Source organism: Leptidea sinapis, chromosome 38 (assembly GCF_905404315.1).
Source record: "Leptidea sinapis chromosome 38, ilLepSina1.1, whole genome shotgun sequence".
Lineage (NCBI taxonomy): Eukaryota > Metazoa > Arthropoda > Insecta > Lepidoptera > Pieridae > Leptidea > Leptidea sinapis.
The window spans coordinates 847,587-874,141 of record NC_066302.1 but is presented as its reverse complement, the minus strand read 5'-3'; the positions used below and the strand labels follow the sequence as shown (position 1 = coordinate 874,141).

Below are 26,555 nucleotides of genomic sequence, written 5' to 3'. Positions count from 1 at the left end.
GAATTCTAATGGGAGTTTTAAAAGTTTTATTTTTTATTGTTATAAATAGGATATATTTTGTTTTTTAATTATTATTATTGAAGCTGTTTATTTTCTGATTATTATTACTTTTTTTATACCTTTGAACACTTTTGTTTCTCTAATAGAAAAGATTTCAGTTTGTTTTTAAAAGAGAACAAACTTTTTTGATCTTTAGTGGTGGTAGTTTGGTGGCGGCAAATCATTCCAGCATTTGGAGGCGCTGTATTTAAAGCTACCACTAAATGCTGCCGTAACGTGTAGAGGCACTTCGAGGAGAACCTTACCGTGACGCGTCTGATAATTCTCATTTCAGTCTGACAACCACTTAAGCCTTTTATGTAGGTAAAATTGTATTCTATATTTAACCACACTAAAAAGTAACGAGGCAAAATGTAACTGCCTACGAAACCCCATCTTCATTATGTTGTTGGTGTTCAAAAAGCGCTATGCAAAAGCAAAAACGTGTTATGTGTAAGGAACATCGTTACAAAATCTTGTGCAAGCATTTTGTACCCTTTGTATAAGTTTTTTTGAAGACAAACAACCTATTTCTGTAGTAACTACCTTTCTCGAGAATGGATGGTAAAATTCATCAGTTGACCGTTCTGTATTTTCCACTGTGTAATTAATTAAAGTAAAGGATTCATAGATAACGACTCTGATAAAGAAATAGTTTAGAAAAAAGTTTCTTGCGCCTGTTTTTTCAGCCTCTACTAACGCCTCTGTACCAGTAGGTATATTAAGATATAAAAAACCTTGAAATAATTGTTTAATATAAAATATAAAGTGCACAAAAGCGTCAAGCAATAATGTACGAAAGCGCCGTATTATATTTTTTCAACTTGTGATAATTTAAATCATTTACATGTTTTTTTTAATCGGACAAATAGCTATCGTGTTAGGAAGTAGTGAAGCAAACGCTCATGGACATTTGCAACTCCAGGGGACAAGAGATGCGTTACCGGCCTTTAATAATATGTTCTAATTATAAAAATATAATGTTATGTATGCGGCAGAAGATGCAGAGAGAGCACACATACATACACAACGTCAAAGATTCAAGCCAATCAGAAACTACTTGATCGTCGTTGAATCGAGTCGCACTTTGTTGTACGCGATCAAATGAGAATAAAATTGGTACTGGAGAGCACCCGCCCAGAGATTAGGGACTCCATGTGAGGCCGAATTTGCGCATTATATAGTTGCAGGCAGTGAGGTACTGTTTTGCCTTACTGAATCCACGAAGTTTTTTAAAGGCCAATTTGTCAGTTATGAACACCCTTTCTTCCAAGCTAACACATAACTGAATGTTATGTTAGAGGAGTGATCGATGTGATAGGACAAAGTACTGATGATTTGCAGCAAATCATCATATGAAAGAGCAACAGTGTTGGGGATCAAATCAAATCAAAATATTTTATTGCAAGTCACATTTTACAGTAGAATGGTTGGTACATTTATGGGTAGACAATATGTGACGCCCTGCAAGGGCACAGCAACGTTATACATAAAATAAATAAGTCTTATACATTTTTTACATTCTTATACTATATTGTAACTAATTCTCACACTTGTAATTAAAAAATTCGGGTAAATCGTAGAAGCATTTTGAAACTAAAAAAATTTTAAGATGTCTTTTAAATAGAGAAGGCTTCTCTTTATTTTTAATTTCGTTTGGGATGTGATTATAAATTTTTATTGCCATGTGGTGAGGGCTCGATGACACTAATGACATACTTGTTTGGGGAATTTTTAATTTGTTTAAATTTCTATTATTTCGCTTGTTATTTGGTAGTGATGAGTATAAGTCCAAATGTTTTTTAACAAATTTACATGCTTCTAGGATGTAAATTGAAGTAACAATTAAAATTTTGTGTTTAATAAAATATGGTCTACATGAATCCATCTGCTGAATATTTTCTAAAATTCTGATACATTTTTTCTGTTGAATAAATATATCTTTTATTTCACTACAATTTCCCCATATTAATATTCCATATGATAATCTAGAATGTGCATATGCATAATGAGCAGCAAGATTTGAAATCTGTTACGCGTTTTAGTTGGTAAAGAGCATAAGTAAAAGATGGCATTTTGCTTTATAATTTCTGTAGATATGGCTTCCATGTCAAGTGTGAGTCTAAATCAATTCCCAGTAGTGTAGTTGTGTCAACTGTTTCAAGTTGTGAATTTTTGTAAGAATAAGATATATTTAAGGGGGATTTTTGATAAGGTTTAAAAGGTATAATTTTAGTTTTATTAATATTAAGTTCAAGATTATTATTATTTAGCCAATAAAAGATTTTGTCCATTGTAATATTTAATTTTTCTTCTAGTTGTTTTAAATTAGAGCATGGGATCAAAATAGAAATGTCATCAGCAAAAAGAGTACAATCATCGTCTATTAAGTTAGGAAGATCATTTATGTATATGAGAAACAATATACAACCCAACACACTGCCCTGTGGAATCGATCCTGATAGCTTTATTAGATCTTATGTGGTCTATCTTTCCAGTCTCGAAGTTAGTATTTTCTATTTCCACATATTGAAAACGATTATTAAGGTAAGATTTGAACCATTTGTGGGCAATTCCTCGAATTCCTGAGAGAAATAATTTTTCTAGTAAGATATCATAAGAGACTCTATCGTATGCTTTCTTTGCTCATGTCAAGCAGTAGGTCAACTGAATATTTTTTATTATTAATTGAATCAAATATTTTTTGTATGTATTTGTATATCGCTAAAGTTGTGGAATGGTTTTTCCTGAAACCATGTTGGCTTTCATTTAGGATATTATATTTTTCTAGAAAACTACTTAGGCGTATAGCCATTTCAGTTTCAAATATCTTCGCTGATGTAGGTAGAAGGGCAATAGGTCGGTAATTGTTTACATCAGATGTGTTTCCTTTCTTAAATACCGGTTTTATTATGGATATCTTTAGATCGTCCGGAAATAATCCTTCACAGAATGATTGATTAATAAGTTTAGTATACGGGTAGGTTAAAATATCAGCACATTTTTTTATTAAGAATTTCATTTATTCCGAAAGAGTTTTTATTCTTAAGATTTTTTATTATGTTAAAGATGTCTTTGGGTTCAAACGAATTTAGAAATAACGAATTAAATAATTTATTAGAATTTATAGATATATTGTCGTTTTTTACTTTAGGGCTTGATGAGATGGATAAATAGAAACTATTAAATGTATTAGCAATAATTTTCGGATCTACTATAATATTATTCTCTGAAGATTTAAGACTTATGTTTGCTTTATTCTTATAGTACTTTTATTTGTTTCATTTTTTATTATTTTCCACATGGATCGTGTTTTATTATCAGCTGAGCTGAATTTACGGATAGTTATAATTTTCTTAGATTTATTTATACAACTTTTTAAAACTTTGCAATATCTCTTATAAAAAATTGTTAGTACTTTATTTTTGGTTTGTGATACAAGGAGTTTTAATAATCTTTTATTTTGACATGATTTTTTAATTCCTAGTGTTAAATAAGGTTTATTTTGGTTTAGAGTAAATTTTGTTAGTAATTTAGGTATGCATTTATTCAGGGCAGTAACAATTATATTTAGGAATATCTTATAGTTTTCGTTAACTTTATTGTTAGGCTTAAGTTGATCATCCCAGTTGATATTCGCGAGTTCGTTTTTAAATTTATTTATATTAAAGTCATTAAATTTACGTTTTAATTTAATGAAAGACTGTTTATTGTGGAAAGTAAAAGGTAATGTGAAAATGATGCCCTTGTGATCTGATAATCCAAAATCATATACTTCAATTTTTGAGCCTTTAGATAGAAATTTGTAAAAAGGTCTATGCACCTTTTAGTTGTAGGAGTTATTCTAGTAGGCTTTTAGACTTTTTGATGAAAGTTATAACACAACAAGAGGTTATTGAGTCTGCTTTTTTCCTTTGCATCTAGAAAATCAACATTCATATCTCTCATAATAATAATGTTTTTATTCCTTTTTTTTTTTTGTTAATGTTAATGAGGAGATTTTCTAATTAGTTGTAAAACAATTCTACTTCTCTATATACTGTAGTATACTGCCTTTTGAGGCACCAGTGTTTATGGTTTCTAAGTCGGAGAATGCACATGAGATACGAACCTTGCTGCTCCAATCAGCCAATAAACTGGTGACCCATTTGTAAAACTTCATAGGAAGGCAGCTTCGCTATAACCGCCTAGAGCCCCATTCGATCTCAATATTACTAGACTCAACTCACCCTAGAATTCAAACGCGCAATTCGCTTGCGCCCCTTCTTAAGATATACAAGAAGATAAGGAGTTGATCGACCTTGACGGAAACCTTACTGTCAATCGCTGATCAGCTGGTGCTCCTCTAGGTATCGCATGATCTGGCGGTTGATACACATTTCTTTAGCTCCATAACCTTGGAGAAAATGTAACGGCAATAGGGCGGTAATTAAAATAGATTAGAGCATACGCCTTTCTTAGAGATCAGGTGCACTGAAGCCGTTAAAGAACCGTCCTGGGGTAGTCATTTCGAACCGGTGCTGTCCTTTGTTTCTGGGGGAGGTTCCTTAAGACACAACATAGACACTACCAGTCACAATAATTATTTTTGAATTTTGCTACAATAAATTAGTTGCAAAATTAATTTTAACTCCATAGTTGTATACTAGTAAATATGAAAAAAAAAGTTGCACAAAAGTCTTTATTATTGTTCTTCTATATCGAGAAATAAATTAATCATGCCATGATAAATTCTCCGACATAATACAAATACGTATCACCGATGTACACTGCACTAAATTTGGAATTTACTGATGCAAACGCGCTTAATCTAAATAGTGGTTTCTCTACTAAACAGTAAATTGCACTTCATCTGTACATATCTGCTATTAATTACACCAATCCGGTAGATAATAATATATAAGAACGACATGGTTCAAATAAAGGGGCAAATAAACCACAACAATCAAATTTTGTTCACCACTTTTTGCGTAGGTAATATTGATATCAAAGAGGATGTAAATACTACGTAATAAGTGGCGGGACTGCCTAAATAAAAATTGAGATTTAGTTTATTTTATATTATTTTTTATTTTTTTAGATATTAGTATGAAACGTGCAGTCATTTGATATAAGTTTGAAATAGTAGTAATTACAATGTGTTGATTGGCGGCGAAGTATAATCCGGTTAAGTTTGAAAGCTCAACAGTTGCAAACGGATTTCAGCTATCTCCGTTTTTTAAATGATTATAGTCGTCTTCTGTGAATCTATCAATGACTACACGTTTCATACGATCGAGTGAATCGCTTTTTTTCTTAGAGAGATGCGCTAGATTTATTGATATATTGAAAGGTGTCGCGTAAGTTTGTTGTCTCTTAACACCTTGACTTAAGGTGATGAACGCAATCGCATTTCTGCTCAGGATTTTGCATTTTTCAGCATTCTCACCGGTATTTTTAGTGTAGCAGGGTGTATCAAATAAATAAAAAAAAAGTGAATTTAGGCTATCAGGAAAAAAATGTTGAGTAACTAATAATTTAAAAATATTTCACATACACTCTTTACTATTAAGCTTGCGGTCAAGTGATGACAATTGTGAGATATCGTTGGGTTCTCATAATTTCGACAATTTTGAACGCACCATGAATTGTAATAATAATATCAATAGAATATTTACTTGAAATAAGTATTGTATGCAGTCGAACAAAAATTGTACTTGAATCTTCTGACTACAAAATTTGTTTGAAAAGGCATTTTTGGGGCAAATAGGAAAAAAATTGAGAATGTTTAAAACATTTATTTTTAATCGATTCTGACATATTATGTACTTTTCCCACATTAAAAAATACTAACACAATAATAATATTTAATTTAATTGATAAGTACATAAATATTGATCCAAAACAACGTTTATGATAGTTTTAGTAGATACGTTACACAAAAACACAAAAAGGTATAAAATTAAATATTTCATAAACACCAAAAAAACTTGATCATGATACCGCACAGTAAATATATTTATAAAAATTTATCTCATATATTATGATACAAATTTGATCACTCTTATTTCATTAATAATATAAATTAAAAGAAATTGAAACGCTTAAGGCACAGCGAAATTACATCCTAAATATAAATACTTATCTTTAAACATCTGGTAACATTCATTATTACTTTGACAAATTGTGATATGTACAAAAATATTTTTTCTCTCTATTTATTTATACAATTTACTATACTATATTATATTACATGAAGATTAAATTGAAATGAATAATGAATGATGGAATTATTAGAATAAGAGCACCAGAGAGTGAAACTAACTTAAAATACTATTAAAGAAACATAAAACCACGTGAGACAACATGAATTACTTAATTTGTACTTGACACTTCACCTAGTGTCATTTTACTATAAAAGTCCGAACAAAACGCAATATCGGCTCTTTGCCTAGAACCGATATTCGTCCAATCAGGCACGCGTGTGTTGTCTTCTTTGTCTTTCTAGCTGTTTCCTATGATTATGTCGTTTTCTTACTATTATAGCTACTAGTATCACAAGAACAGTTATAGCTACACCAACTCCTAACCACCAGTAAACATTATACGATGCCTCTGTGGGATTCCCTTCTGTATTTTTTTGATCTTCAGCTGGTACAGGATTCTTTATCTCTAGAACTCCAACTGTAGACGTTTCCAGGCTAAATTTGGCATTTGATTCATCGTCAGTATCGATAATGTTCTCATCTATGTTTTCATGTGTTTGTACCTCCTCATGAACAACTTCTTTATTTGTAATTTCTGGTTCAACAAATATTTCATTTTGGCTATCATCAACTTCACTTGGTGGCTCTACGTAGTCATCAAAGTTAGTTTCACTAGCGGGATCTAATTGGCTATCTAGGTATTCATCGAGGAGCCTGAAGTAGTCTGTCATGGCTGTATATTCTAGGCCATTTTCCCGTTTTGCCAGTAAGTCACTCACCATTTCTGTCCAAACCAAGTCATATCCTTGCATCATAACATCACTGTAAAGTGAAATTAAAACAAATTATAAACATGTAACTTTTAATATAATACTTTAAACTAAACTTTTAGGTTATTTAATTAACTGACACTAAACGCTGATTACGGTCAGCTACATGTGATATCAAATCTGAATCATCTAGCATTAGTTCTTCAGCGAAAGACTGGTATAGTTGATATTTCAATATGAGACCCATGAACTTTCTGTAAACAGACAAATTAATATTATTATTAAGAATAGTATTATTATAATATAATATTTAAATGAAAAATAACAGTCACATACCCCACAAGAGGCTTATTTGTTAGAACATACGGATCTCCCAGAACATCGTCATTAGAGGACTCTATGTACGAGAAGTTTTTCCGAAATTCTCTCCAACTATCAAATATTTGTGGCATTGGAATTTTTCCCATCAATAATCGAAGTCGCCACTCATCAGCAGCCATATAAAAATTTAATCTAAAATTAATAAATACATTAAAATGAGCTCAATTTACTATAAATACATAAAATAACTTAACATTTTGTAAGACGTACTTGGGTAGATCACGTAATGCAATAATTAATTGAAGAACCAGTCGATGATAGTTTGGATTATAGGTAAACTTATCCAAGGGATATAGACCTGCGCGATCAAGTGAATGTGGATTTAGTGAAAGCAACGAAACAAATCCTGGTATTGCTTCATAAACCGCTGAAAAGGTAATATAACAATTAATTAAAATAAACATTGGCAGCTTAATTATAAACTCATCGATTTGAAAAATATTCACCCGAATATCTAGGAGCCTCTCGCAAAATATATGTGTTATTACTGTGAGTGGCAGCTATAAGTTTATATTTTATTTTCATGGCCGCTTCATGGGCTTCGATGAAGTTTGCTATACTGACATCTTTGCAGGTAACAAATCTGATTTTATTCGGCTGACACCAGTCTACGATATTTGTTGGACAAGTGCCATTATAGTCTGATTCTGTTAGTATTTCCGTTGGAATTTCACCAAAGTTAAGATGTCGTATTAGTTTCTCAGCTTCTTTGAAAGCATTCAGGCCACCCATATCCTTGAATACAACAAATATAACTTTATAACAATACTCTATAATTTCACTCAAATTTTTTTTATGAATAAACGACACACTGAATGAGCAATTAGCTACGAATTTGGCAAAAACATTTTATTCTTCGAATTGTAATTTTACTATTTGGACAGACGATGTCATTCGACATCGTGCGAGTCATCTGCTAGTTTTGCCAATTAAAAAACTTTGAAGATATTCTATGCTTACCATCAAATGTAAATTAGCGTAGACTTTCTGGTAAATATCTGAATGCTTCGGCAAAAGGATCTCAATAAGATTAGACCAGTCATCACCCATGAGAGATTCTGTGAATAAAGTTATATATTTGTTGTAACATTTTTATTCTTTTGGTGGAATTTATCTGTGTAGATAAACACTTTTGTAAAGGCTTGTAAAGACAATTTTTTCCAGCGTGTACACAATTATTTCATCTTTGTCCGTTTGTAAATTTGTGACATCAACTTTGCAGTTAATGTTATAAATGCAAAGAAAAAAGTGAAAATTCTATTGTTTTTCGGATAAGCACGGTTTGTTACTTTGTATTATTACGAAACGTCTAAAAATGTCAGTCACGAATGACACTTTGATATAATTTATGTACACATTTACATTTTAATACACGTTTTAATGTGATTAGTTATTAAAAAAAATATTTACATTCAGAAAATAATTTTACTCACTTAATAAATGAATCGGTATAGGCTTTCCAACAGCTTCGCTACCCTTCAGTCTTAAGGCCACGTATTTTTGCAATTTCATGTATAAGGGTTTAACGTTATCCCAAATCTCCCGAGCCTTTAGTAATCCTCCTTCGTATTCTCCGAGGGCATCCCAATATTCTTCTACTGAGTTGTAAACTGTAAATTTACCTTATCGTTATTGTTTTGTTTTTATTTACTTTAAAATTCTTCAGTATCAAATATTAATATAAATGAATAATAATCGTTTATAGATTCGATTATGCACGAAAATATGTCTAATATCCTAAACAAACATAAACAAATAAATTTATTTAAATTTTCATTCTAAATATACCTTTAAATTTGAAATTCGAAGAGCGTATTTTAATCTTTATTGTAATAGAAGCATAAAATCAGAAGGAACTCATAAATGAAAGCAATTACTCACGATTCTCCTTGCTAGCGTTCCTGAGTAGTGGAAGAATGTTTTCGAGGTACTCTGTAAGATCCGGCAATTTTTTCTCCCAAGACAATTTCATTCGCTTTAATATTTCCTCATCTTGTTCCCTTGCCAAGCTATTGTGTAGTTCTGTGTAAGACGACATCGTTAGCATTATTGTTTACTATCAATTAACTTTATTGTAAAATATCCAAGATTTTTAGTTTAGTCGTGTTGAATAAACTAACATGAAAAAAGATATGCTTAATGAGAGTATTTGATATTTTAATATAAAATTTTGAATATACGTTTCTATTATTTTTGTAAGCTTTAATGTTTATGTTGCTATTTTATAGATTAGTATATTTCATTTTACTATACTATATGCTCATAGGACAGCTTTTCATAACATTAAATCTACCCCTTCAAAAGTATCTGTTGTGTATTTATTCAAGTCTGAGAATATAGCACCTTTTGTTACATTACATGTCTCAAAAGTTCAAAGTTATGATTTTTTTTTATGACAGTAAGGGACGAGACGAGCAAGACGTTCATCTGATGGTAATTGATACGCCCTGAAAATTACAATGTAGTACCACTCAGGATTCTTGAAAATCCCAAAAATTCTTTAGACATAACATATTATGTCTCGTTTGCCTTGTAATTTCAATAGCTACGGCGCTTCAATAGCTTCTGACCGAAACACAATAATGCTTACACATTACTGCTTCACGGCAGAAATAGGTGCCCTTGTGGTACCCATAATATAACCGGCATCCTGTCCAAAGAGCCTCCCACTGAGCCTATACATTATACATATAACATTTACTTTTGAATAAAAACGCGTGTAATTGTTACTGCATCTCTACATTAAGTTTATGCGTAAAAATTACAGTTCCCCAAAAAGATAATCCCGACGTTTCCTGATATTTACAGAATATCAGGAAACGTCGGGATAAATAAAATTATAAAAAAATGTGACTTTTACGCAAAAACCTAATGTAAAAATATAGTGAAAATAATAAATTAATATAGTTATAATAAAACGCGTTTCAATTCTTTATAAAGTATTTTATTTAAATGTAACTCCCGCGTTAATCAAAGAAATATATTTTTTATATACTCAAATATCATAAGCCCTCCATAATATGTTAAAGAACCGCACATTATGACCACCATCAAATAAGAATGTTTTATTATAACAAATTTTATAATATCTTTGACATTGTTATTGTTGCTATAAACTTCCTGTCTGTTCACGTTGCCATATGACAACGACATGAGACCACCGTTTAGTACGCTGTTATAAAGCTAGCATACAAGACATTAAAATAACATCGAATTTGATAACACTATTTCGTTCAAATTTCGAACATCTCTGAAAAAAAATTGATTGGCCTCTATTCTAATATCAGTCGAGATGTCGTTTAGTTTGAAATGAAATGTCAAATTGCACACAAATTTGACAAATCATTATATGACAAATTAAAGAGAACTATGCCAGCTGCCAGACATTTTTTTCTCTCTCTCTAGGAAAAAAGTGATTCACTCGATTGTATGAAACGTGCAGTCATTGGTAGATTGACAAATGACGGCTATTATTTTGTACAAAACGGAGATCCAGTACGTTTTAAGCAACTGTTCGCTTTCCAACTTCGAGAAACTAAATTTCAATTTTACCTAAGCAGAACCGCCTCTTATTACGTAGTATTTACACCCTCTTTGGCCAATACCGTTTAAAATTTATGGTCGTCATAATATGCGGCTCCAATCATAATCAATTAACAAACAAAAAAAATATATAATAGTCTATAACAGGATAACCCCACGAATATTTTTTTTTATGAATTTCTTATAATTTTGTTCCATCTATCTTTTCCTTCTTTTGTTTTATTAGATAACATTTAAATAAAAGATAATACCATACCTCTGAGTGTACAATTTGTTGGTCCACAATCATAATCCGTAGCAAACCTTAGACGATTGATGGAATAGTCTGCGAATGTCACCAACTAAAAATAAATATATTCTTTATACATTTTTCTAAATAGCCGGAATAGTCAATATATGTATCATCAAAATACGTAATATTTTAAATTCAAAAAAAGGTTCAACTAAAAACTTCTTCGAATTAATTTTCACGCTTGCCTTTACCAACAGACTGAGAATCGACTCTTGAGAGTTTTTAAATTTGTAAGTTATTTTTATATCTTACCGTCTATTTTACACGTGACCTATCTGATAATATTATGTTTCTTACAATATGTGTAAAAATATCTATACATCATTAGCTACGATAATTCAAATTAAGAGGCACATATTAAATTTTTAATGATTTTAAATCCAACATCACATGGTAGCCGCTCCGTATGTTTTAAAAAAATAAAGGTTAAAGAAGACAATTTCCTTAATAATTTGAAATATACGAAAAACGAATATCTAATTGTTTTGCGAGTAGATAGATAAATTGATTAATTACTCGGATCCACTGTTCAGTTTCCATTATAGAATCTCCAGGTTGGAGGAGCAGTTTCACTCTTCGTCGCAGTATATCATCGGACGATGTTAGTGATTGTGATTTGAAAGCTGTTTTGACATCCATCTTTTGCTGCCGAGCAAAAATACCAAATGATTTGTCGCGTTCCATCTGAAAAATAAAATTTGCTTTATATATTATAATCAATTGTGTCCCAATAAATAAATGTGACATATTCTAATTTGGTTTAATCCATAGTTTCTCAACCTTATTTTGCTCACCGCCCACTTTGAGAATATGTTTTCGTGTATTTTTTTGCCTTTTTAGACTATATTTTTTAATCTACCCACACCCCATCTGCGCCATCTCAATGCCCCCTAATTTTCTCTGGGTCTTTTACTGCCCCCCCGAAAGTCTCTCTCCCACAAGGGGCGTTATCGCCCACGTTGAGAACCTATGGACTTTAATCAATACGTTACATCAATCGTCACATATTTAAAAAATACTATAATTTAAATGAAAGAAAAACCATCAAATCTTATGATATATTTTAAATGATTGGGGATTTTGTACAGATTATTTAATACTATTATTTATTTTTGTAAGGGAGGACAAACGGGCACGAGGCTTACGGGATGGAAGAAGTATTGTATTATTAAGATAAGTAAAGCCATGGACTCATGATATTATTAAGTGCTTTCTCTTATCCCACTGAATTTATAAGTTTAGATTTAATAAGTTCAGGTTTTTCATTATATGCATATTCCTAATTGACCGAATCCATTGATGTCATAAAGTAGACGATATATCTTGGTTCTATTCCCGGTGTCGTGTGTTTTATAAATTTCTTGACTGCAGCATGATATTCTTTTTAAAATAAAGTATGTTTAATATTATTATATTGAATATATATATATATATATATATATATATATATAAAAAATAATTTCCTTGAAATAAAATAACCATAAATATTTTCTAATCCCTACTTTTATATTATAAATGTGAATATGAGTTTGATTGTTTCGCTTTATAGAGATAGACTAGAGCTTGGAAAAGGACATAGGCTAGAAGAAAAAAACAAATGGAGGGGTTGAGATAGGGGATGAAAGTTTGTATGGAAGTTCGTCATTATCGAAGATGACACCAAAAAACTTTGTATTTAGGCATATAAGAAGTAATTTATTCGAGCATTTTTGAAACTATGACCTACATGGGGATGAAATACTATTAAAGAGACTGTCCACAATGACAAGGGATATCCGCTGTATCATAGAAGAGCGCCACCAGCGGCGGAAAGAGCAGTTTGTACGTGTATTATTTGAAAAATATCCCAAAAAAAAATCTGCCCAAAGTAACTATTCCACGTGGACTAAGTCGAGTATAAAAGCTAGATAATTGCTAACAAGAAACCGATAAAAATCTCTTAAGCCTTATTATAATAAACCTTAATATTTTAGTAATATTACAATTTTCTTTATTAGTTTTTGCTTGTTTCCCACTATCCACATTAATGCGACATATATACTCATGAACTAGAGACATTTATCTAAACATCCTATTCAATTTTTTTTCTATAGGTCGTGGTTATAGATTTCATACTAAGTTGCAATTCATTAGTCATCAGCAATTATAATAGATTTTTTCGTAAAAATCACTATTTTATATCAGTTAACCCGACGTTTCAAGACCTTTCCAGGTCTCGTTTTCAGGGGGACAGTGGTTAATACTAAACATTTTAAAACCAATTTGGTTATTATAGGAAAAAAATTAGTTAGCTGGGTCAGACTTCGCCCAATGATTTTTAATTGTACTTTGTGGAATATTTCATCAATATCGTTAAATAGCCACATTCTAGATACATTTTAATAATATATTAACAAGAATTGCTCGTTTCATAGAAGATCGTGTGCCTGATATTCTGATGTAAGGCAGCAGTTTGTATTACTGATTCGAATAAGATTCGCAAGCAAATAAGAACTCCTTTAATTCAGTTCTTTTACAAAGGAATACCCAATTATATAAACTCATTATGAGAAATGGATATTGCTGTCAAGAACATTGCACAGTGTAAAGAGTAAGCTTAACTATGTGGACGTACAATCTAACTGCGAAAAGACTTACCTGCAAACAACTTATTGAAGTATATGTTATGCTATATAAAAGTATAGCTATAAACAGTCTATATTATGTTCTGTTGTATCTTTTTACTCTTATTTCATATAAAAAGCGTTTCTTACAGTATATAAGATTTTCAAACTTATTCTTTTATTTGAGTTTCTGTTTTGAGAAGTAAACGAATATGGTTATATATTCTTGAAAATTTGTCTGTTTTTTAACTGCTTTAATAAAATTACGTATATGCGCTCACACCACATTTGGATTTACCAACCTTTTTTTAACGTTAACGGAAGTTATGGGTTTTATCCCGTTTTTCGAAAATCGAGTTTTTATCTGATGTCGCCGTTTCAAGGTCCAAGGAAGCTTCCTTGACTATTCCCGCGATGGTGTCCGTACGTCTGTATCTATGTATGTGTGTGATTTCATCGCGGATGGCGCCTTTCAAAAGAACTTGACCAAACTAAATTTTGAATACAATTCGGACCGGTAGACCTTAAAATATCTCAAACAGCTCGAAAAGCTCAAAATCGTCATAAGTACAATTTGAAGCGTTTAGGTATGAAACTAGCGGGAAGTTGCTGGAATGGCCTTTAGTGTCAACCGTTTTCCCAATCTTAAATATAACATTGTATGCGATTGTCTTTCTCAGCACTGTCTATGTTAACAACTGAAAATCAAATAATAAAACACATTTTAATACACCTAAAGTATTACACGAAATATATTCGTCATTTTCTGCAGGTCGTAAATAAATCGCCTGATTTATGAGTTGTACACGTTGTTATTTATTCATGTCAAAGTGTCGAAAGTATAATGAAGATTTCATGTCAAACAAACATGACATAGTATTTGGCTGCGAATATATAAAACAAACTTCTAAGAATAAGAGACAAAATTAGTAATATCACAATAAGAAAGAAAACCAAAGCAAAATTTGTAGTTTTATCTGTTCTATGTTTAAATTGGAAATGGGCTGGACATATACAAAGAACAAAAGACGAAAAATGGTCCAAAGTAGTAATGAACTGGTACCCTATGAATAGGAAACGAAATCGAGGCAGGCCTAATAAGAGAAGGAGCGATGACACAGTAGAAACAGCAGGAAAGGTTTAGACAAGAATTGCACAAGACAGGAACGAGTGGAAATTAATGGAGGAGGCTTTTACCGCTAAAGGCGGTCCTTACATCTGAAATAATAACTAATAATACTAACAAAATAGGTACTTTTGTTTAAAATAGTGAAATACTAACACATACTAATAAATACAATTTATAAGTAATGAAGTGAATCCGCAGGGCATTGCGCGCTCTTTATAAACCAGCTGTTTTAGAGCCAAATGGCCGCGATGGCAAGCGTCCGATGGAATGACGCTGGTCTGGGACGCGACTTGCGTCGACACTCTGGCTCCTTATCATGTCTAAGTTACGTCACTTGGTGCTGGGGCTGCCACTTCGATTGCCGACGACAGCAAGCGTCGCAAATATGTTGGTCTCAGTGAGTCATACAACTTTGTGTCGTTTGGTGTCGAGACACTTGGCCCGTGGGGCCCAGAGGCGCGGAGAATGTTCAAAATACTATCTTCGCGCCTCAATAAGGCTACTGGAAACCCAAGCGCTGGCAACTATTTCGGTAGTTCGGATAGCAATAGCACGGTAATGCCAGTATTCTTGGTACGCTTCCACGTAATGATAGTTTTAATTTGATGTAGTCATAGTATTTTAAATATAGTTATAAGATTTGTTTTGTTTGAATATATACCTAGATTATACCTTTAGGTTATAAATCAATAACACAAAGACCAGAAAATCATAGATCAGAGAAACAAAGTAATAGTAAACGCGCCAAAAGAGATATGTGAAATAAGCCTCTAGACGATGGATGTTAGTGAATGGATTGGGAGGCTGGATTTACTAAATTTAATTCAGCCTTGTTTATTGTGCCTCACTTGGGTTCTGTAATGCTTATATAGCTTTTATATTGGGGTAAGCGGAATGAACCGTCACTTACGTGGTGATTTTGAGAGTGCTCTGCGCCAGTTTACGTGTAGCTTTTATAATGTTGACCGTACTAGAATTGTAGGATTGTAAATCTTCATAGGTATGAACAAATACTTTACCTATGTTAAACATTTTACCACTGTTAATAATAAATGACAACACAGTTGAATACGAGTGTTACATATTTAAATAAAACACTTTTAAAGAATTAAAATGCGTGTAATTGTAACTGTGTTTTTCAATCAAAAGTTTTAGTAAAAGAGAATAGATTTCTCCCAAAACTGGTACGTGAAACCATTAAAATTATTATTTAATTTTAATTTCAATTCAAAAAACATCACTATTTTAATAGAGAAGACTGTCAAAAACAGTCTAACACCTGGGATCCACCATCTGTCTACAGCAAATACCAATAAATGGCACTAAACTTCATAATGACACCTATGACAAATACTATCATGATTCATTTCATCTGCAGTCAAACTGAAAACGAGATCTGGATAGGTCTTGAAACGTCGGGTTAACTTAAATTATAATAAAAGTGTAACTATAACGTAAAAATCTAATGTAAAACCAGTTACAATTACATGCGTTTTTTTTTCACCACCAGACCAATTTATATAATGATGTTATTTTACGCTTTTACCATGTAAAATAAAATTGAAGTCTGTAGTATAAATTTCAACCAAGAAAATTAAATAATAAATAGAGCAGCGGGCTCAATCTGATTTAAATTCCACAGAATATCTTTGAACTTATTGTTTTACTTCTATAGTTATAACAATCTTTTTTTTAGGCTGCCCTAAGTTGTACTGTTCTGAAGAATCATGACCGCCATCATAATCATAATTCACCCAAACTTTAGTTCTTTCATTTAATTTGGTATGTCTCACCTTCAAAGATAACCCTTTGCTGTTTCCAGTAAGTTCATCCCAGGCTGCAGTCGCTCTCTGTCCGCATTGGTCTTGATAATCAAATTCCACCAGATCCAAGAGTGAAAGCAACCACCTCGTGTCATCTCCGCTTGTCGTTCCACTTGACAGTAATGCGTAGAAGCAGACGCAGAGGAAAGACAGCGCTGCACGCATGTTTCTGAAATTACAAACACCGTGTCAGCAACATTATCATTTCGATTAGTTAAAAAATATAAATATAGCATGTCTTTTTTTTATTTCAACTATAGGTATTTTGAATACTTTGTTTTGTATTTTTTGTCAGGTGCTTGTTTGCCTTAAGCTTCGCATGATTTCAAAATTGACAAGTAATGACTTGGTATCATATCCCAATGATTCTCTCGTTAGAGAGTAGTACATTTTTTTCAATGGTTTGTCAACTTCAGTTTGTGGTAGGTGGGACATGCGCTTGAGACTCAGATGGGTGTACCAAAGAGGATGTAAATACTACGTAATAAAAGGCGGGATGCCTAAATAAAAATTGAAATTTAGTTCAGTATGAAACGTGCAGTGATTTGATATAAGTTTGAAATAGTAGTAATTACAGTATGTTGACTGGCGGCGAAATATAATCCTGCGATGTTTGAAAGCGAACAGCTGCATAATGGTAGATTTCGGCTATCTCCGTTTTTTACAAGATTATAGCCATCATCTGTCAATCTATCAATGACTGCACGTTTCATACAATTGAGTGAATCGCTTTTTTCTAAGAGTTTCGCTAGGCTGGGGCAGTAAAACGTGACAAAAAGTATACAGTCATGTTATTTTTAAAAAAATTGCACATTATAAAATTGTACGTACATCCCCTGATTATCTAGTTTTATTTAGATAGAAAAGATAACTAAAGAATAAAGACTGATAATAGTTTTAAGTGCTCCTATTTACACATTATTATATGGAAGTCAACAACAACAAAGTAATTATACAAATATTTACTTGTGGTCGGCTACTAGAAGCTGTATGTAAAGGAAATCAACATAGTACTATCGATAGTGAACACATATAAATCAAATGCCAACTAAATATCAATACATCAACTGTCCAAGGCTGTAAAATCGACGCAGCCGCATGTTTTTCGAACCAAAAAGGCTGTTAATGCCAGAAATGACCAAAATCGTATAAGAAAACAAATAAATTGTATAGGGAGAAATGAAGATTCCCGCTAGGACTCTTTCGCGAAAATAAAAGAACTCCAGAAGCCTAATACATATCATAGATATATATATCTATGATTTAGATCATGGTTTAGGGCATGTCCTATAGGACAAAACCCCAACATTCAATGAGCACTCAATAAAAACTCTTGCTGTCTGTATATTCAGGTGAAAAATAAAGAAATATATTTGAAGTCGATGAAAAAACAATTTAAGAGCTTTACCAAGAGCTAAATGAGAAAGTTAAGGCTCATAGTTTCAAAGAAGGTTCCTAAATAGTCGGAAAAGTGCAACGTGATCATCATCCTGCGTTTGAAACGGCGGAAAATATAACGTCCTTTCAAGGAAAAAACAATCAAATTAGTCGTTAAACGGCGGAAATATGAGTTTATTTGTACAAGGAGTAGGTGAAGTCAGTGGAAAAGAAGTACAAATGATTGTCAACTTGTTCTTCTCACCAGTTTGACTTTTCCGAACATATATAGGTAGAATCAGCAAATTATAGAGAAATGTAAAATGATATCAAAAGTTATAGCTAAAAGATTATTTTAGTTTCAATTTAAGTTTTTAAGCCATAACAAAACCATTCCTATTCAATAAGGGATAAAAGCTGGAGGTCTACAAATGAATGTAAATTTTATTCCGTACCACTTATTTATAATAGAAAAAATCTCAAATAAATATGTACGCTCTGAAAATGTTCAAAGATTTTATCTTCATTCGACGCAGTATTGAATTGGGTTGCCGTTCCGCATTTGTCCTTTATAACCAGGATTACATTTACAAAGTAATGAAAATGTATTTTTTGAACCTTAAAGTTTCAATGTTGAGAAAAGAGCCACTGAAAATATAATAGGCTCTCCGAATCCTAATTGTGAAAAATTTACGTGTTTTTGACTTTCTAAAGGGACAAGATGAAAAATATATTTAATGTTACATTTAATTTCTGTAGAATGTAGATCAACAAATAGCAGTCCGGAAGAAATGCGTTTGATTATTGAAAGTATGTGAATGATAAAAAAGGGAGTTGCGGCAGAAGTGAAAATGTGAACATTAACGTTGTGCATTTTTGAATAGTTTCGCACGAATTGCTTTATTTATCAGTATAACAGTACTAGCATTTATGTGGTTACATACAATATTTCTTTATTGCGCGTACACAAAAGTAATAATTAATTACATAAAAAAAAACACGGGCTTTCGAATTTTCGTGGTCACGTGTCCTGACGTGAGTTTAACATTTTATACCCATCCCAAGGGACAACTGATAGACGGACTTGCCCACCGAGGGTACTGTGATTTCTTTTTAATGATTTCATTTTAAAAAAATCTCAGTTTAATTTAATGATTTTTGCCTATACTTGTTGTTTTAGACTTGCCAAATGCCGTAGTACGACAACGGAAAATACACTTTAAATTTTGATTTTCTTGATAGTGACAAATTTATTTTTGTATAAAATATGTCGCATATCTAATGGACTAAAATTTTTATTCTAGCAGTTTTTAATATCTACGGATATAATTCAGTTTAGGTAAACTTTGACAACTTTGACACAGACTCGGGAATTTATAAGAAATTCATTTTGGTGCTGTAAAAGTTGCCTCAAATATTTGTTTTGAGCGTATTGTCTTTCAATTAGAGGTTGAACCGTTTTTTTTGTTGAGTGACAGCCTTATTAGGTATAGCCATGTTGTCAAACGCAACGTTTATTTAAATTACTGGACGTCGTTTAACTATTTAGAAGCAGTGGTTATCGATACATGTACGTAAGGTTTAAGCACATGAGTAAATAGTTGTTTAAGTGCTATTACTGAGTAGATTAGATTAATTTAGATACAAATATTATTTAAGGAATCATTAAGTAACTAAAAACAAGAAATTTAACTTCAGACGTTTTTCGATGTTTGAAATGCAGACAACACATTTCATTCGTTGCGCTACAGTCGAATTAAGATCAACCTGCCTGCATGGGCCATCTCCAACGAGCTAACACACAATTAGCCATTAGTTAAACACTAGATGGTGCTAGATCAATCAGTGACCAATCTAGGCATTCATTTAAATGAACAGGGTATCCCTTCAATTTACTGATCTGAGTAAAGCTATTCGAGTGTATTTCCTCAGTTCCATTCATAAATTGAAATAATTTTACAGACTAATTAAACAGCCTTAGACATCTGCACAATACAGCTAAAAGTAAGATTAACAATTTAGAATCGGAGCGTTATTGTTTATTTCAGACTGTGATAGTTAAACTTCATTTTGCTTGGCTTTCAGAAGTAACTTCAGGCCTAATCACCTTTTCTTCCATTATAACATAAATCTTTTACGATCTTAAGATACTTTGTGTTTTATCATTGAATCACTTAGAGTAACGAATTATTATTACCTTGGTTACGAAGAGCTATTATTACTTTGCTTTGCTGAAGGTGTTCAAGTGCGCTGTAGCGCTGGTACAGTAATTTGTCGTCTAACCGTAACCAGACAGTATAAAGTACAGTACTGCTGCGATCTAAAGGTCGAAAGTGCTGTTCTACGTTCAACGTTCTACAACATGTCGCTTTCATCTAGTAGAAAATGAATAGTTTTTTATTATACATTTATTTGACTATTGAATTTATGACCCCTATTCAAACGTTGATATGAATTCTCGAATTCTTATAGCCGCTTTGTACGCGCTCACATTGTGAATGTCGTTGCTGCAGTAAAGTAAGGTGTATGTATTGCAGTAGGTACAGTTCAGATGAACATAGTGAATGTTCGGATGGCGAAATCTAGTACGCAGTACACATATATCTATGATTGCTTAATAGATTTTGATCTGTGGAGAGCTGTCAGTAGTTCATTGTTCACCTATTTTGCTTTGTTATCATTTGTATGTGTATATGAAGCAGTCTAGGCGCAACAAACAAAATATACCTACCTACCTGTGCTTGCTTACAAATGAGCACCACTTATAAGTATCGTAATAATAATAAGTAATTGGAAAAATCGGAAAATTATACATTGGTATGCAAGAAGAAATAAATAATTATAAGTGTGACGTAATGTGCGTACGGCCCCTAACATTATATATATGGTTGCGTAAATAATATAATTATGATGTTGATTAAGGTTATTTATCAGATTAAAATTTTTGCATCCTTTCTTTTGGGAACGAGAACAAATGGCTTAAGCTACTAACATCATTCCATGTATATGTGTTTTCCCCGATTCAGGTTATGCAAGTCTGCCATTAAATTAGGTAAATTAAATCTGTCGTCATTCTTTAATTACATAAATATGAATTTTAGCAAATAACACGTTCTTCTACCAACTAAAGTCGAAAAACTGGGTATTCGGCGTTTTTGTCATTCCTTCTCGTATTTCACTCAAATTTCGATCTTCAAAGAGAAATTTTTTCTTTAGAATTTCGTCTGTATAAAGCGAGTGTACTTTCAGCACAGTTCAATCAAGATGAACAGACATTTTGACAGGTTGCAGCAGATTAGATATAGTTTTATACCTCGAATTTATCTCACTGCTAATATATTTCCGTTCACTTTAAAATATATATAGACCAGGGTCGATAATTTTTGAAACCAAAAAAAATTACAGTAGGATGAAACCCATTGGTAAAGGACGAGTATATAACAAAAATTAAGGGAAAAATAAATTACGGGCGATCTGAGGTCGGGAAGTGGAAGGGGGGGGGGGTGTTTTAGGGTAAAAAACGATTTATCTCGATTTCCGGCAAAACTACAGGTCCTATGGCAAAAAGTTAATTAGCAAAGTTGTAAAGTTGTAGGTAATAAAGAGATATACAACTTTTGCAATTACACTTTTTTCACATAACCTCAAAGTTTAGGTGAAAAATTCAAAAAACCAAGTTTTTGGTTGTTCTCCCAAAACTCTCTGGTAAAATGCCGGAAAAGATTTGAGTCCACGCTGATGAAGTATCGGACACAGCTTGTGCTATATAATTATAAATTTAGCGTTAATAACTCAAGGATGAAGTTGTAGAGAACGAAGAAAATCGAAGTGAAGACCATTTCACAAAGAGAAACGTAATAGTATACCTTGATAATCTAAGAAGTATTTGTTTCTTAGGTCTACTAATGCTGCATATTTGGTGAACCAGTATTTTAATAATAATACTAGAGTTTGATAGCACGGACTTGTAAAAAAATAAGGACTCCGCGTCACCTTACATAGCAGTGTAGCACCAAAACAAGCCGATTGACGTGTAAATACATAGCCCCACGCACACACTTACACTACTACAGGCTGATTGGCGGCTATTATGAGAATTGTCATCGTCTGTGACAGATGAGTTTGCGTCTCAATAAAATATATTAAAAATGCCGTCGTGCGTTGTGAAAAAGTGTAAAAACGATACTTTATAAGTATTTGTGGCCATATATGTATTTAAGGGAGAAAAAATTGTGTAACTAGTATCCCCCCTAAACCGCACACACACTAGCATAACGGTGCTTGACTTGCTAATATCACGGCGCGGAGTCCTTCTTTTTTGCTCGTCCGTCTTTGATAATTATAAAAAAAAACATAAAATATAAATAAATGTAAGGTCTATAGGAGTCAGTACTATATTTTATTATTTGCAAAGATTATTTCAGCAAGACTTTACATTCATAACACTATATTATGCCTCCATCGTCATAAGTCCGAAATATTAATAACTTAATCAGCAACATCAATTATATATCTCTGAAGAGAGGCGCAGAAAACTTAAATCCATTATTTGAAAGATAATGCAATAGCGACGAGGAGAATAAAGGTCGAAATTAAATTGAAAACTCGATTCCGAGATAACAGGCCGACAGCCGGAAATCTCGAGCCCGCTGTAAAATTCAATTCGTAATAATCACTCCACGCAGCAAAAACAACGATAGCTTAGTTATATGGAAATAATACCTTAAAATTTTACTAAAAATGCAAATTCTATAAGTTTGATTATACCTGGAAGAAAAGTAATCAATAGCAAACTTCACACAGGATTTCTGACAGGGCTGAACAACCTGAAGATTTCTTTAAAATTTGATCAAAATAGGCAAAACAAAATCAAAATAACTTAATTCATGTAGGTGACGGAGTTGACACTTATGAATGTGAAAAAAAAATTTTTTCTTATTGAATCTACCGCTACTTCGTAAAGGGTCGAGCTAATGAGAAGAAGAAGCAAGAAACTTATTGCCACTCTTTTATATCAAGATTTCATTTCCATCGATTTACACATCATTTCAATTTCAATATAATATGTAAAATGATGCAACAAACATGCTCAAACGACAAATAGTCAATGCCTTATACGAGTAAGTCAAAAAAGTAAATGTAAATTATATAAATAAATAAGGTATTCTGTGAGCATTTTATAAGCGATTATAAATAAAAAAAAATATATATTATAACAAAAGCCAGCCATTTTGCCAAATAGACTTTTTATACAAATAGACATGGGAATAAATTTATAACAACCTGCCCCCAAAAATAAGAAATGTCAAAACATTGACTTTTTTTAAAGCGAGCCTTCAAAGGCATATCCTACAAATATTATAAATATGAAAGTTTGTATGTCTGGGTGTATGTTTGAACTTCTTTAACGCAAAATCTACTGATGAAACTTAACAATAATATAGCTTACACACCAGAATAACAAATAGGCTATAATTTATAAAACTATAGTGTGAATTATACAAAATAAAAAAAGAAGTGTGATTGTTGCTAATGAATACAACTAGCGCCATCTCTTATCAACTAGCAAGCAAAAGATCAATACAATTTATATGGCAAAACAACTGCAACGTTTGCCGGGTCAGCTAGTACTCAATAATTATGAAACGTTTCAATAACATAAGTGGTTTGTTTTATGTCTTATCTATTTGCCTAACATTGTATTTCATTTTGTACCTACCAAAATCAATTTTTGTAAGTAACTACCTACTTTAATTGTTAAAATGTTAATTTCTCATGTAAGTGATAATAGGTCTTAATGAGAATAAAGTTATTTAAACCTAATAAGTGATGCAATAAGCACGTTATGCTTCTAATGTTTAATTTATTAAATAAACATTTTAATGAAACTTCAATATCTGCATGTAAAATTCTCGATGTATTTAAACGTAAAGCGGTTTGAATTTTGTTTTTTTTTCGGTTTCCAAGTCTTGTACATTTATATTATGTATCTTATGATGTAAAAACTGTAACGCCTAGAGTTTTTTTAATGGCAATTTTGTTTTGTCGATTTTTACCTATCTATTTTTAATAACGATTTTAATAATACACAATCTTAGTTTTTTTTATTGAAACTTAAAATAACTGCTAACCGCAAGATTCTCATTTATTATTTATACAGAAGTAAAATATGCATATATTTTTCTCTGTGGGCCTTCCCTGAAATATGTGTGAAGGGAACGACAAATCAATGTATTTGTTGGATGCAATTATTAATTGTGACAGTAATCACGACCATCATGTCCACGAGCATCCTCACACAAACAATGAATTCAAGCTCCAAAGGTTGATGCATCCAATATACGATAATTTATATTTATACAGTTAATTTTTTATTACTTTTTATTTGATAATTAATATTATTTAAACACAACTCATATATTGGATACAGCACCTTACAAACTAATTTATGTTTATTAAAGCCATTGTAAAACACTCTATTTGATTGAAAATAGTGGCCGTTGAGTTTTTTGAATTTTATTCAGACGAGCTCAACTTTTTACGAACATATGGTAAATTCAGTAATTTCAAAGAAATATTTGTAGTGACGATTCGAAAGCGCTTAGTTTAAAACTAGTTGAATAAAGTTTATTTGACCTTGAATTATCAATCATTAGATAATCAGAATTTATATTTGCATGAATTAAATAAGAGTATCTGATTTAACTTGCATTAGTAATGAATGAAAGAAAAGATTTCATATTTGGTAATTTCCGGTTAATTTCGCTTCAAGTGTCGACGGTAGACGCGGAGGTGCGGTATTCAGGCAGATGTTATCGAGCGCTCGACCTGAGAAATTCTCGGGAAAATACAATAAATGTATTAAAATAATTACTTAGCTTAAAAGCTATAATGTATTTAAAGGATTGGTTTGTAATGAGTGGAATAAATGCTGTTTTTAATTTGAATATTGTATTCCCTGACATGCGTGAAATCTATCATTGTATATGTTAGCGAGGCAGCGCTTTATCGATGGCCGGATAATAGAAACAATAGCCGATAGATTTAGTTATTAAAAAAGCGTCAAATGCTGTGTCCTTCAGAAATGCCGTTTGAGTGAGGTCTGTGTTCCGTTCCGCACGATTCATCATGTGTCATATCATATCGTTTGACAGTGACGCTTAGTTTTATACGTCAAAATTGACGTTTTTATGACTGAACTAGTCTCAAAGTTGGTGGCAGTTGTGTTGAGGATAAACAGGATGTAAATACTACGTATTAAGAGGCGGGACTGCCTCAGTAAAAATTGAAATTTAGTTTAGTATGAAACGTGCAGTGATTTGACATAAGTTTGAAATAGTAGTAATTACAGTATCGCCATTGGTCACGAAGTATATACCGGCTAAGTTTGATAGCGAACAGTTGCTTAAAACGTAGTGGATTTCGGCTATCTCCGTTTTTTTACAACATTAGAGCCGTCATCTGTCAATCTGTCAATGACTGCACGTTTCATACAATCGAGTCAATCGCTTTTTTCTTAGATTATCGCTAGCCTGGTTGAGGCCTTCGGCGGAGACGCAGAACTCATTGTGCTTTTTATCCGTTTCCATCCGTACCTATTGGGTGCTATTGATGAGTTTAATTATTGAAACTAAGTATATACTTGTTGAAAAAGCCGACATAACTCATATTTCATGTTATTTCGTAAAAATATCCTAAAGTATGCAACGTGATGAAGAGGGCTACGCGATCTTTCGATTTAACGCTCCGCTCTGACATATAGATTTATTAAGTCAACAAATTACAAAAATCTGATTACAAGAACACAACAGATATCTGACGACTTTAATTTATAAACGAGTTTCACAAACTGTAACCAAAGTTTTCGTGTTTCCACCGAGATGGATTACTATTATGTCTAGCAAGTTTCTGATAGGTTTAGTATACTAAACCTATCAGAAACTTGCTAGATTAAATTATAATTTAATTTGGGGTTTACCTTTCTGTTACCTGAGACTATTTTGACTATAGCAAATACTTTTTCTTTTTTAGACTTGCGATCAGTCCTCAAGACTATAATCAGGTGAGTTAAAAGAGGTTCAGGTTTGACGAGGTGGAGCCACTGCCCAATCTCCCCTTAGTTAGGGAGCACATTGGCTATCTTGAGTCTTCTAATTTAATTTGGCTGCAAGAGCATACTAGATAGCGGGTTTGGGTGAGTTATCAAACGAGCCTTAACGTTGATTGAGTACAGTTTTACTTTTTTAAATATGGTTGGGATTTCTAGATACTCATGGATTTCGAGTTTCGATCGTAGCAAGGCGCCGATGAAAGTAACTTAGTATACTGTTTTGAGCTCTCGGGAGGAACATCATGTTTGATTTGCTGGCTGTCAACCACAGTTGGATTTCATATATCCACATCGCTTTTATTA

The 26,555-nt window shown here is 32.2% G+C and overlaps 1 protein-coding gene across 2 annotated transcripts in view; it reads right to left on the bottom strand.

Moving 5' to 3' along the window:
* Nucleotides 1-5,801: 5,801 nt before the first annotated feature.
* LOC126975891 (angiotensin-converting enzyme-like) overlaps nt 5,802-26,555 on the bottom strand; it is a 202,657-nt gene continuing 181,903 nt past the window's right edge. For both annotated transcript variants that reach the window (XM_050823996.1, XM_050823997.1), the window contains 11 exons: nt 16,736-16,934; nt 11,727-11,894; nt 11,175-11,259; nt 9,257-9,397; nt 8,809-8,985; nt 8,336-8,433; nt 7,822-8,110; nt 7,586-7,742; nt 7,331-7,507; nt 7,135-7,248; nt 5,802-7,046 (listed from right to left, as the gene is read on the bottom strand). In XM_050823996.1, coding sequence (XP_050679953.1) covers nt 6,491-7,046; nt 7,135-7,248; nt 7,331-7,507; nt 7,586-7,742; nt 7,822-8,110; nt 8,336-8,433; nt 8,809-8,985; nt 9,257-9,397; nt 11,175-11,259; nt 11,727-11,894; nt 16,736-16,930 — 2,157 coding nt within the window. In that variant the 5' untranslated portion in view covers nt 16,931-16,934 and the 3' untranslated portion in view covers nt 5,802-6,490. The remainder of the gene's footprint in view (nt 7,047-7,134; nt 7,249-7,330; nt 7,508-7,585; nt 7,743-7,821; nt 8,111-8,335; nt 8,434-8,808; nt 8,986-9,256; nt 9,398-11,174; nt 11,260-11,726; nt 11,895-16,735; nt 16,935-26,555) is intronic.